Raw genomic sequence first — 14021 nt, 5'->3', positions numbered from 1 at the left:
ATAAAAGGTGATTCTACTACAGGATCAATAGCACCACAATCCAGTATGTTCCACAGGTCTCCATACTATAAAGCATCTTTGCGTCTAATATTATAGCAACAATTCTCATGTGCTACCAGATTTGTCCTTTACTTCAATCAGGCCTTTGAGAATCACCTATTTGCTTTGCAGATCTGGTACATCTCAAATATTTGCTGAAATCCCATTCCTCTGGGTAGTCATGTCGACATTTAAGTTTTCACAAAAGGTTAAGATACATATACACATATACACAGTGCTTTCCTTAAGAGATTTTGCCTGTTTTTAAAAATCTTTACTGCCTTTCTCCTCCATTACTCTTGTTGTTTTTGCCCCCTCCCCTCCTCCTCTCCATTGCTCTTGATTTATGAGTTCTGCTAAGAACGGGAACTCCTCTTGAGCCCGGATTATCTTCTCAGCACAGGGCAAGTCAAGTCAGCTTGAATAACAGGCTTTAGCTATTGATACTTGATTCTGCCTGAAGAGAAACATTTGCCAATACACAGATCCTTTAATAGCATTTCTTTCTAAATCCTCAAGGTCAGCTTTACATGCTGTTTGGTAAAAGTCCATGCTGGTGGTAAAGAATCAACTTTTATTTATTTATATTCTTAAAGTGGAGTAACTTGTGTTGTTGTTTTAACGCGTGCTTACTATAAAAAAAAAAAAGTGGAGAATGAGAAAAATAGGTGAAAGGGATTAAGAGGTAAAACTTCCAGTTATAGAATAAGTCACGGGGATGAAAAGTACGGCATAGGGAATACAGTCAATAATATTAACTTTGTAGGCTGACAGATAGTAAGCATTATCATGGTAAGAAATGAGTAATATATAGGATTGTCAAATGACTACATTGAACACCTGAAACTAATACAATACCGTATGTCAACTATACTTCAAAAAGTGTACTAAATATAAATAAAAATTCCCCAATAATCACATCCTGTATCAGTCCAAACTTTTCTGTATGAACATATTTTCACATAGGTTTTTAACTTAAAAGGAAACATCACTCTATAACCTGCTGTAAAGGGAAAACACCTCTTGTGTGTCTCTACTGTCAAAACTCACACGGGGGGCGCCTGGGTGGCTCAGTCGTTAAGCGTCTGCCTTCGGCTCAGGTCATGATCTCAGGGTCCTGGGATCGAGCCCCGCATCGGGCTCCCTGCTCCGCGGGAGGCCTGCTTCTCCCTCTCCCACTCCCCCTGCTTGTGTTCCCTCTCTTGATGTGTCTGTCTCTGTCAAATAAATAAATAGAATCTTTAAAAAAAAAAAACAAAAAACCAAAACTCACACGGAACACTTCTGTGAGCAGACGTGTGGGAGTTTCCCCACACCCAACAACTCCAACTCTTCAGCAGACACCGGCTGCTGTCCTGCAACTTAACGCAATTTGGACATGATCCACCTGAATATAGTGTCAGATCCTACAAATTAAAGGCTCGGTGCCACAAGACTGGCCCCAACCCCACCCCTACTTCAGATGCCAACTGCAAGTCCAGGCTGTCACCTCTGCTTCTGATGTATGGAAGTTCCCATGACCTCTTCCTCAGGTGCAATTAAATTGCTAAAAAGGCTCACAAAACTCAGGGAAACAGTTTACTTACTAGATTACCAGTTTATTCTAAAGACTGTAACTCTGGGAATAGGCAGCTGGAAGAGCTGCATAGGACAAGGTATGTGGGAAGGGGCACTGAGCTTCCACGCCCTCTGGGTGTGTCACCCTCCTTGCACCTCCACAGGTTCACTCAATGTGGAAGCTCTCTGAACCCTTCTTTTGGGTTTTTAATGTAGGTTTCAGTACATAAGCACGATTGGTCAAATCACTGGCCCCAAGTGATTAACTCAACCTCCAGCCCCCGTCCCCTCCCCAGAGGTGGGGGTGGGGTAGGGTGGCGCTGAAAGCTCCCAACTCTTGACAACCAGACCTCATCCTTAGGGGCCTTCCAAAAATCACCTCGTGTGTGGTTGAAAGGGACTTGTTATAAATAACAAACTACACTCTTATCTCTTACTAGGCAATTCCAAGGGTTTTAGGACCTCTGTGCCAGGAACTGGACAAAAACCAAATACGTATCTCTTATTATAAGCCATATTATCACACCTGTTTAATTCATTTAACATTACAGGCATTTTTTTCCATGTCAATATTAAGATTTATCTTTCTTTTTAATGACTGCATAATATGCTGCTGCATAAAAATGGCAAAAATGTTTAAAGTAATACCCTCTGTTGAACATTATTTCTAATGTTCAAAATTATGAATGATGCTGCAACACATCTTTATACATACATCTGTACACATCTCTAGTAACTTCCTTAAATGACTAAAGAGAATCAGAGGTTTAGCTGTGCTGTCCAATATGGAATGCACTAGCCACATGTGACTATTTAAATTAACTTAAATAAAAAATTTTAAAATTCAGTTCCTTAGCTCTACTAGTCACATTTCAAATGCTCCAGCTGATGACTATTAAAATGTGGTAGCCACTGTATTGAAGAGAGTAGATATAGAAAATTCCCATCACTGCAGAAGGTTCTACTGATAGCCCTGGTCTAAAGAAATATCCATATAAAAATTTGATACCTGTATCCCACAGAAATGACATAGCACTTTAAACTCTCAAAATTAGTACATGCACTCCTATGTCCTCTCATTGTTGACATCAGATAAATATGAAACACAGTGTTTCAATTTGCATTTAAGGATTATTAGTGAGGGGGGCCTGAGTGGCTCAGTCAGTTAAGCCTCCGACTCTTGGTTTCAGCTCAGGTCATGATCGATCTCAGGGTTGTGAGATCGAGCCCCATGTAGGGCTCCACGCTCAGCGAGGAGTCTGCTTGATGACTCTCTCCCTCTGCCCCTCCCCGTTCTTGCATGTGTGTGTACATGCGCACGCACTCTCTCCCCGCAAAATAAATAAATAAGTCTTAAAAAAAATTATTAGTGAGGCTGAAAGTCTTCACATTTTTGGCCATTTGTGTTTATTTTGTTGTTGCTGAATTATCTTAACTTAGTCTATTTTAAAAGAATCAAAGGTATCCTGTTTCAGATGACCTATAAAACCAAAACGTATGTGCAGTGAAGAGACATTTCTTCATCTGTTTTGGTTTCCTAATAATTTCATAAAGATATTTGTCAAAACAGCATAAAACTACCTAAGAGAGTAGTACCACAATTAGGTAAAGGCAGTCTCTACTCTTCAGATGATGTTTCCTTAGTGGAGTTAATATAACAGGGGCTAACACCACAGCACATTGTTTCTATGAGATATTGTTATTCTTATAAATTTTCAAATTAAGCTATGAAAACATAGGTTGATATACAAATATAAAATGTTTATATCTGAAAAGTAATTATAGTTACACAAAAGTCTGGAACAGAAAAAAACCAACCTATCAGGAATCAGAACAGTGGGTTCCCGGGTTGGCAGGGGTGGAAAGATGAAAGGAGTGGTGAAGCACACAAAGGGAGTTTCTGGAATGATGGAGATGTTCTGGATCCTGTTAAGGATGTTACACAGGTGCATATAGTCAAGACTCCCTGAACTGTATACAGAACTTAAACAGTTTCACTATATGTAAATTACATCTGGTTTCTCTTCAGATCACATAAATCTTTCACCTTTTAAATCTTAATTTTTTTTTTTTTAAGATTTTATTTATTTATTTGAGAGAGCGAGAATGAGAGAGAGCACATGAGAGGGGGGAGGGTCAGAGGGAGAAGCAGACTCCCTGCCGAGCAGGGAGCCCAATGCGGGACTCGATCCCGGGACTCCAGGATCATGACCTGAGCCGAAGGCAGTCGCTTAACCAACTGAGCCACCCAGGCGCCCTAAATCTTAATTTTTAAAAGGAAGAAAAAAGTTTAAAAGGTATTGTGCTAGTTAGAATATTCAACTTATAGGCAATAAAATTATTTAAAATATTTATAGAAGTTAAAATATGATTCCTGGCCAGGAGACACAAAGTTTTACTAAATTGGGGAATGGGAAGCAGAGCCAAACCACACAACTGTCAAACCAATGGCACTGTAGAAAATTCAGTATCGGGGCAAAAAAAAATATAAGATATATTAAGTATCAGAAAAGCATTGCTAACATTTTAACATAGATATTTAATCAACATTTCTAAAAAGTCTGGACCAGTGAAATGAAAGCTGAACCAAACACTCACTTTCTGGAAAATCATTTCCCTAATTATCGAACAGTATACGATTTAATTTTCTGAGCCATTTATGCTGAGGTAGTTTTTGAAATAGGCTCATTTTTGCCTTTTATTCTTCTCTTCTGGTGGAACACATTAGTACAAAAGCTAATACATGCATGTTAAAACTAGTAGACTTGAAAATGAAAAATGCCTAAGGAGAGACAAGATGCTCCTCTCCATATCACATTACCTCCCCACTCCCACTGTAACAACGCACATTAGTATCCTGGCCCATTACCCAAATAGCATAACCTGTTTAGTGAGTTCTTCAGAAGCCTAAGCTACAAATCTCATTCAAGTTCTTTGCAGACAAGCTCAGATATGGTAACTCTTCAGATGACCTTGCTTATGAGAGGAGAAGGAAGGATATGTGGGGGATACTAAGACTTCTGTTTCCAAAAGTGAAGCCTTCCTAGTTAAGAATGTGGCCCAGGGGCAAAGCAGCAGCAAAGTGTACATTTTATTAGTGTATCTGCTTTGTAGAAAGACAGCTATTTTTGTTATTAAATTTACATTATACTTCAGAATCAAACAGATCTGGGTTTGAGAATCAGTTCTGCCATTTATTAGATGTGTGATCTTGGGCCAGTTACGAAGTTCTGTTCTCTAGTGGGGAATGCTAACAATATGTCTCATGGGTATGTTGTGAAGACTACATGAAAACACAAATAATTCTTTAAGCTCAGTGGCTGACACACTATAGGGTGCTTAACAAATAATAACTACTATCACACACAATTCTGTTCCTCAAGAACGCTACGTAAATAACACAGGCCCCAGTCACTGCCCTCTGCAACCAAACTACCTAGGATATTCAGGTAGTCATTTATTGCTATCAAAGAATTAACAAAGGGGCGCCTGGGTGGCTCAGTTGGTTAAGTGACTGCCTTCGGCTCAGGTCATGATCCTGGAGTCCCGGGATCGAGTCCCGCGTCGGGCTCCCTGCTTGGGGGGGAGCCTGCTTCTCCCTCTGACCCTCCCCCCTCTTGTGTACTCTCTCTCATTCGCTCTCTCTCTCAAATAAATAAATCTTTAAAAAAAAAAAAAGAATTAACACAAATAGGCAGCATACCATAATTCTAAAGTCTGACCAAAATATGTCCCTTACAGGAATTTCAGCAGCCAACACCATCAATAAGGTCTTTTTTTTTTTAAAGGGGCGGGGGGTGCAGAGAGGGATGGAGAGAGAATCTTAAACAGGCTCCATGCCCTGTTTGGAGCCTGATGCGGGGCGTGATCTCACGACCCTGAGATCATGATCTGAGCCGAAATCAAGAGTCGGACACTTAACTACTGAGCCACCCAGGCACCCTGATAGGTCATTTTTTAAAAAAAGCTAAAAGGTATAAATAGGCTAGGAAAAAAATTATGTAAGACAGACTTAAGAACTCAAAGTTGACCAAAAAAAAAAAGGAAATCTGTTTGCTAAGCAGAGGCTGAATGCTTCCATGCCATGCTACTGATTTATCTCAGCTCCATCACTACTGAAGCAAAAAGGACACAGATAGCATGTTACTCTTTACCACAGATGACCCAATCTATGATACCGTAGCAGCCACATTTATTCAATTTAAAAAGCAGTTTATGTGGCAGATCCTGTACAATAAATATTTACCTGTTTCTCCTCAACTGGCATGTTTTTTTCCAGTTCTATTAGGTATTCTTCATCAAGTTCAGAGGAATTCACATCATCAGGTTTGTTCTCAGCCTTGTCTGCTCCTGGCTCCTCCTTCTCAAATGAGGCACTAAGGTCATGAAAACACTCCTCTTCTCCCTGGTCTTCCTGGGAATGAGCTGCAACATCCTTGAGCAGCTTGCTCTGGAGATGGTGATCTTTGGGACTGGAAACCGGAGGGGTAGCACACTCTGCTTCCTGGGGATCTGTAACTTTCAAACCATTGAAAAGATCCTCTGGAGCCCTACAGTTCTCTGACTTCTCCCCCATGCTGTATCAGTGAGGGAGGTGAAGCCAAAGCTCTGGGAAAAGAGAAAACATGTTAGGTAATGGTGCTTATACAGATATCCACCATTTTCCAAAAGTCCACCGTATGCCACTTAGCTTTTAACAGAGACCTACGTTAGTATGGTAACAGTTTTCATAAAAGTGAACATCCCCTTCAGATTTCTTTCAATTAGTGAAAACAGGTAAATATTAATGTAGGTCTTTCATAAAAGCAAAATAGTATAATTCCACCTTTTGGAAAGGGTGTGTGTGTGTGGATAATCTTTGCCTTAGGCCATTTCAGCTTAGGAAAGGCTTGACAGGAATGCTCAACTTTTGGATAGCAGGGGAAACCTGTATTAAAAAAAAAAAAATCCTTGGGGCGCCTGGGTGGCTCAGTCGTTAAGCGTCTGCCTTCGGCTCAGGTCATGATCCCAGGGTCCTGGGATCGAGCCCCACGTCGGGCTCCCTGCTCAGCAGGAAGCCTGCTTCTCCCTCTGCCCTCTTCCCTCTTGTGCTCTCTGTCTCTCATTCTCTCTCTCTCAAATAAATAAATCTTTAAAAAAAAAAAAAAATCCTACCTATCATGCATAAACAAACTTCTGCATCAAAACCAAAAACATACCCTAACTTCCTTTTGCTGAAATCCATTATTAAAAAATTGGTTATATAAGCCCATAAATAATGCCAAACATTTTACTGACTCCCCTTTCAGAATTTCATATTAGCAAAAAGAGAACGGTTTTAATGGGGCTCTTCCTCTTTCCACTACTCGAATTTTGTCGGGGTAGCAAAAAACAGGATAAGCTAAAACAATGGCAAGAAAAATGAAACGGCCCTAATCTTTATTCGGAATTAATAGCCAGCTCGTAAATAAAAAAATGCGGGCCTGCCTTTCCAGCACCACCGTATGAAGCTCAAGGATAAGTTTCCGATGGAGCTCAAAACGCAATCGGTGCCAAAACAGTGATCGTCAGCTTCACCCAAATGTGTGCTGTAGAACCAACGCAGGTTATAGTGGAAGGGGAATCCTGGCGCAGCTGGTCCTAGCACAGGATCTCCGTGGGGGTCAGACTCAGCCACTACAAGAGTGATTCTCAACCCTGGCTAGACAACATAATACTTGGGACGCTTTAGCAAGTACTGCTGCCCAGATCTTATTCTCCACAGATTATAATTTATTGGTCTGGCCTAGGCCCAGAACACCTGTATTTTAAAAAGGCATCCCAGGTGATTTTAATGTACAGCCAACTGAGAACCATGGCTGTAGAAGCTGAGTCAGACCGTCAGCAGCCCCGCCCCCTCGCCCCTCTCGTCGCAGCAAAATCACGCCAACGACCCCTTGTGTCGCGACAAGGGCCCGAATTCGTCCCAGCTCGTCCCAAGAAAACTTCAAATAGCAAGATCTTAATACTAAGACTTCGCCTCCACAGCAATGTTTTGTTTCTCCCTGCCCCCAGATCTAGTGGAAGAACGCGAGTTTGAATACCCAGGGTTAAGGCGGGGCCACCCTACGTTTCCCAGCAGTTCGTCCTCTAGCTGAGTCCCTCAGAGCCAAAGCGGACAGTCCCAGGTAACTACTCACAGGTCCCCAGCTCCTCTAGTCTTCACCTTCCCAGTCTCCGGGATCTTCTATTTCCGCTCAGTCAAGTGCACTTCCCTCGGCCCAAACCAATGGCGACGCCGTTGGCAAAGCATCCTGGGAAATGTAGTGGAACTCTCGGGGAGAGAGCGCGTCGCTGTCGCGTTGTGTGACGCCTTGTACGGACTGAAATGCAAGTGACGGTTGCCATCTTGGGTTACGGCGAGACTCCGCATTACTCAGCACAGTAGAAAAAGAGGCTGTCTCTATGCTGTTAACGTTTACTCCTTCACTCTGGCCTCTTATGCTAGCAATGCATAGAGGAATCCTGAAGCATAAACCTTGTCCAAAATAGTTTTCTCTCTAATGGTTCTCAAAGTGTGCCTTTCCAGGGGCCCATTACTAGATCAAAACAGTTTTCATAACAATACTAAGTTGTTATTTGCCTTTTCCACACCCCTTTCATGAATACAATGTTTTCCAGAGGCTGTGTCATGTGATCGCGCAATGGATTGAATGTAGAAGGAGCTATGAGAATCCAGCTGTCTTCTATTAAGCCAGATATTTGCATAAATGTAAACAATGCTACTCTGCTCACTACACGGATTTTTTTGTTTTGGAAAATATAGTGATTTATAAAAAGAATATGTTGGCATATAATAGGTGTATTGTTATCTTAAATTAATAAATATTAAATATTTTTCAGCTCTAACTTCTAATACAATACAACTTCTAAAATTGATAAGTATAACCCACATAAACAAAAGCTTTTTGTGGTCTTCACTAATATTAAGAGAGTTAAGAGGTCCTGGAACCAAAAGCGAACTGTTGCCCAATGCATTCATTCAAGAAATGTTTATTGAATCTCTATTAGACTCCATTACATTCCCATGCTGGGAATACAGAACTGAAATACCTGTTAAGGTAGCCTGACAGGTAATCAGCAATAACAGCAGAATAGTTTTCTGTAATTCACAGAACCCATTGGAGAGATAGCTGGGAGGGGCTTTTTTCAGGAAGGATATCAAACTTGTTTTTTGAATTTATGTCTAAATGAGGTTATGCACACTCTTGCATTTTTGTGTAAGTCAAAAGCTTTAATATACAAAAACAAAAATATGTATCAGAATTTTGGAAACTTTTAATATTTAAAATTTTTAAAATGCTGCAGGAACTTAAAAATTTTTCAATAGTTAGGCTTCTTACGACGTTTAAGAAGTCCGGTTAGGTGCTAAGAGATACAAACTTCCAGTTCTAAAATAAATAAGTCACAGAGATGAAAAGTGCAGCATAGGGAATATAGCTAATAATATTGTAATAATTTTGTATGGTGACATAGTGACTACAGTTACATGGTGAGCACTGAGTAATGTACAGAATTGTCGAATCACTATATTGTACACCTGAAACTAATATAACATTGTATGTCAACTGTACTTCAATAATAATAAAAAATAAGTCCTGTTAATTAAATTCTGGTGCAATAGAAAGGCTATGAATTTTGGAGCAAAATTAGTAAGTAAGTAAATAAACTTGAGTTACAACATCAGCTTTTTTACTTTACTAGCTGCCCAACTTTGAATGATAATTCTAGTAACTAACATTTATTGATTATGTGTTCATTAGGTGTCACACGCTGTGAAAAATGCTTTATGTGGATTATTTGAATTCTCATTCTGGCTCTGCCACTTGACTAGCTGTGTGACTTTGATGTAAATAACTTAATGCTTCTAAACTTTGATATATAAATTTGCCCCATATGTAAAAATTGGGTTGGGTAACAATGGTAGTTTGGTGGAAAGTTTGGGAGAAAGAAATGATATAATTTAGAAGACAAGGTGCACAAGGATTGACACATAGTGTTTAATGAATGTTAGAGACAATAATAATATGTGACAGACCTTGTGACAGTTGCTGGTTACAGGAAACCTAATAAGGCACTGCCCCTTCCCTCCACATTCTGGGGAGCTCACTGCCTATTGGGGGAGGGGAAGATTGAGGATAAGATAAAAGCTCTACTGAGCCTGAAGGAAGAAGCAATTCATTCTCTCTCTTTTATTTTATTTTTTTTAAACCATGAAGAGCCAACGTCCAATTGGCTCAGTTTGGTAAGTCTTCACTAATAAGATATTTGAGTTATGCCGTGGAAAGAGTAATAGTTCATTAAGAAGGAAAAAAACAGGGAAGGCTGAGGGACATAAAAATCTCAGGAATATTTTTGGGAATGATACATAGTTGGATGTTGCCAAGGTATCCGAGCACAAAGCAAGAAACAAATTTTTACAAATGGAAGTCCACCCATCAGATCCTGGAAACTTGGAAATTTTGTCTTTAGTGCTCATAGCCACCATGTAAAAGGAAAAGAAATGTTTTTCATTTAGAGGGCTGTTCTGTTGTTATTTTCCCAGGGCAGAGACCATGTCTGTCTTGTTTACAGTTGTAAGGGGTCAGTGAACATCCTGTTATCACATGGGTGAATGATTCTCTTTCAGGAATTTATAGCCAAAACACTGGGTAACTCGGGGCTCTGATGAGTTGTATAAAAAGATTTCGAGACCTCTGGAATCATTTTATAGGATTGTTGTAAGAAGTAAATGGTGTCATGTCTTATCTAAAACACAAGGGAAGTGCTCAAGATAGAAAAAAATGCTTTAATATTAACAGCGCTTAGTATGGATGGTGAGTTCTCAATAAACATTAGCGGTCGTTGTATTACTATTATTAATGAAGTTCTCACAGTATTACCAATATTATGATCAATTACTAATAGTAAAGGTAATTTGATTAATAGCATTACTCATGATAATCAATATTAATAGTGATAATATTTGTGAAGTTTTCATTTAAACCCCCCAGACAGAGGACTGAGCCCCTAAGTATGTTGAAAGAATGGGAGCTGCATATGAATGCATGAATAATGAATGAATGCTAGGCGCCATACAAGACCCTGTGGTGTGTACAGCAATGAATCAGGAGAATAGCAAAGGAACCATTTTCTCTTTGTTTTTCTTCCTAGAGCAGCTGGGTGATTTCTTAGTGGCATGGGATGATATAAGAGAAGGAGTCTTATACTCAAGATTGTCCTTTGGGTGACTGGCACGACAATAGGATCACTGTCCAGTATGGTGGTGAAGGGTATAGGCTCTGGAGTCAGACTTCCTGGGTCTGAATCCCTACTCTGCCTCTTAGCAGCTGTGTGATCTTGGACAAGTCACTGAACCTTGATACCCACCTCATAAGATTTCATGAAGCTTGTTTTCTTTATTTTAAAGTGTTTATTTATTTACTTATTTGAGAGAGCGAGAACGATCTGAGGGGCAGAGGGAGAGGGAGAAGCAGACTCCCTGCTGAGCGGGGAGCCCAAAGCGGGGCTCAATCCGGGGACCCCGAGATCATGACCTGAGCTGAAGACAGACACTTAACCCACTGAGCCACCCAGGCGCCCTGGTTTCATGCTTAAATGAAATAATGAACCTAAGGCACTTTCTACAGACCCTCACACGAACTTTAACATAAACTAAATTGCTTTGTGGGGAATCTGAGGCAGAGATGGAAATCACTCCTGCCTCCCCTGGTGACTTATGTACACACACCGTGTTAAACTTTTGGAAGGCTTTGTGCATCTACCCTCCCTGGAGCTAGAGATTTAAATCTATGCTAGAGTGACTCAGTCTTTTCTGTGCCCCAAGTGGATATATTCATACCATGGGGCTTACTGAGTCCTAGCTTAAAGATAAAGCTTTATGCTCTGGGATCCTCCAAGTCCTGAACTCTATTCTCCACGTTCCCCCAGAGTTGGGGTGCACGAACTTGCCAAAGCAAGGTCCAGCATCCAGGAATAGCCAGGGATGCCAAAAGAATTCCTTGAGGATGAGAGGTATTACATAAAATACATAATTAAGATGTAGATCCTGTATTCCTATAATGTTTCCAAAAGATGCTATTGCTTTTTATTTTTTCCCAGTTCCAATCTTCAAATTGAGATTTCCTATAGGAGACATAATCAAGAGCTAATGTTCTGTGCATTTAAATTCCTAGGTTTGTTCCTGTTTTCCCTTAGATGAGCATGTCTAATAGCAATACAGTGCGAGCCACATATGTAACTTTCAATTTTCTAGTAGCAGCATTAAAAACAGTAAAAGAAGGGAAATTAATTCAAACAATATTTTCTTTAACCCAATATGTCTAAGATATTCTCATTTGAAGATGTAGTCAATATAAAAAATAAGAGAATATATTCTGTTTTTCATACTAAGTCTTTGGGATCATGTGAGTATTTTACTGTCATAGCACATCTCAATTTGGACATTAGGCTTTCATTGAAAATGCTTGAATCTGTACTCAGATTTCATAAAATTTACAGTTATGTAGATTCACAAATCCAAGTTTTTTCAAATATAATTCCCAATGACTGAATCAAATATTAATCTTTAAATTTTATTAAAATTAAGTAAAATGAGAAATTTAAGTCCATGGTTGCACTAGCCACATTTCAAATGTTCAATAGCCACTTGAAGCAAGTGTCTACTGTATTAGGCTCAGACTTTCCAGAACATTAGCTAACTAACATTCAGAGAGAACTTATATGTGTCAGGGGCTGCGCTCATTATTTTACATTTGTAATTATAGGTAATCCTTACAATGACTCTGGCCTCCTTCACTGTTGTTTCTTACAATCCCTTCACCATGCAGTAACCAGACTGATCTTCAAAAACATGAATCCTGGGGCACCTGGGTGGCTCAATCAGTTAAGAGTCAAACTCTTGATTTTGGCTCAGGTCATGATCTGAGGGTCATGAGATCCAGCCCGGCATCTTGCTCTGTGCTGGGCGTGGAGCCTGCTTGAGATTCTCTCTCTCCCTATGCTCCTCCCCGCCTGCTTGCACTCTCTCTCTCTCAAAACAAGCAAGCAAACAAACAAACAAACATGAATCCTGTACAAGTCTTAACTGTTTGCATTGACTTCCCACTCTGGATTAGAATAAAATCCAAAATTCCTTATTGTGATTCTAAGTCCCATGAAATCTGATCTCCACCGACCTTTCTGACCTCATCTTGTGCCACTGTCCTTTTTGGATACTATTCTACTTTCTGCTCCTAAAACACAACAGTATTTGCCCCATCTCCAAACCTTTATACTCAATATTCCCTCTGCCTGAAGACATTAAGAGCCCTTCCCGTGGTTTGCTCATTTTCATTCTTCAGGTCTTGCCTTAATATCACTTAAGTAGCTCACTCTATTATATCACCCTGTATATCTCTTTTATACCATTTATCATGTCTGTAACAATCTTGAGTATTTATTTACTCCAGTATTATAACTCCCTTTACTAGACTGTCAGAACTATAAGAGATTTGGCTGTCTTTTTTGCTATGTAATTCCTATAGCCTAGCACAGTGGCTGGCACTCAATAGGCAATCAGATATTGTATAAATGGATGACATTTGGTAGGTATTATTATTACAAATAAGACTGAGGCTCAGAGAGGTTAAAAGTTTACCCCAAGGTCACCCAGCTAATACAACATAACAGGAACATAAAGTTGGATCTAACCACAAAGTCTGTATTTTTCTAAAGAACAAAAGTGGTGGACAGATAGAATAAACTTAACTGCAAAAGGAGTGATTTTGAAGGTGATTTATTTCTATAAAAATATATGTGGATATATACTTGGCAGGAAAACTCAGTAGTTTTTTAGTGTCAAGCAAATGGCTCTGAGCCTGGTTAAAGATGAGGCCTTTAGTACTTGTGATGGATGGATGAAGGTCCCATATAAAATGGAGACTGACTGTCTTGGAGTGAGTCATCCAGAAAACTGCCAAGGCAAGCATCCTGCACCCACTTGCCTGACTGCCCAACCCCCCTTTGCCCTCAAACTTGGTCATTTGGACCGAGAGAGGGAATTTGTGCCCCAACCACAAATGGAATGACTGACCTCGCACATTTTTTCTCTTGGGACTCATCAGCTGGATCAAACAATTTTTTCTGAGTTAGGAACCATACTTCCAACCTCATTTTGCTACATTAAATGTCAATGTCCACCTTAAAGCATAAAGCATTGTATTGATGATGTACAAATCTGGTGCCAGATTGGGATTGAACTAGTATAAAATTCAATAATAATGGGGGAAAGGCACCTTAAGTGCACTTGGTTGAAGCTACTGAAGACCACAAGGAGACAAAATGAGATTTCACCAATGGGTCATATAGCTGTAATTATCTTAGACTTTTTGAAAAATTTGAGCCACATACCATGGTTTAAAAACATC

At 39.8% G+C, this 14021-nt stretch overlaps 1 protein-coding gene across 2 annotated transcripts in view; it reads right to left on the bottom strand.

Moving 5' to 3' along the window:
* TTC1 (tetratricopeptide repeat domain 1) overlaps positions 1-7868 on the bottom strand; it is a 49833-nt gene extending 41965 nt beyond the window's left edge. Inside the window, exons 1-2 of one of the 2 annotated variants that reach the window (XM_081826277.1) lie at positions 7755-7868; positions 5843-6204 (exon numbers count right to left, since the gene is read on the bottom strand). In XM_081826277.1, coding sequence (XP_081682403.1) covers positions 5843-6172 — 330 coding nt within the window. In that variant the 5' untranslated portion in view covers positions 6173-6204; positions 7755-7868. The remainder of the gene's footprint in view (positions 1-5842; positions 6205-7754) is intronic. The other variant, XM_081826278.1, reaches the window with a different exon arrangement.
* Between the last annotated feature and the right edge of the window lie 6153 nt (positions 7869-14021).

Source organism: Leptonychotes weddellii, chromosome 7 (assembly GCF_054177405.1).
Source record: "Leptonychotes weddellii isolate Sample4059 chromosome 7, ASM5417740v2, whole genome shotgun sequence".
Classification (NCBI taxonomy): Eukaryota; Metazoa; Chordata; class Mammalia; order Carnivora; family Phocidae; genus Leptonychotes; species Leptonychotes weddellii.
The sequence above is the reverse complement of the archived record's forward strand: the minus strand, read 5'-3'. Positions and strand labels throughout refer to the sequence as shown.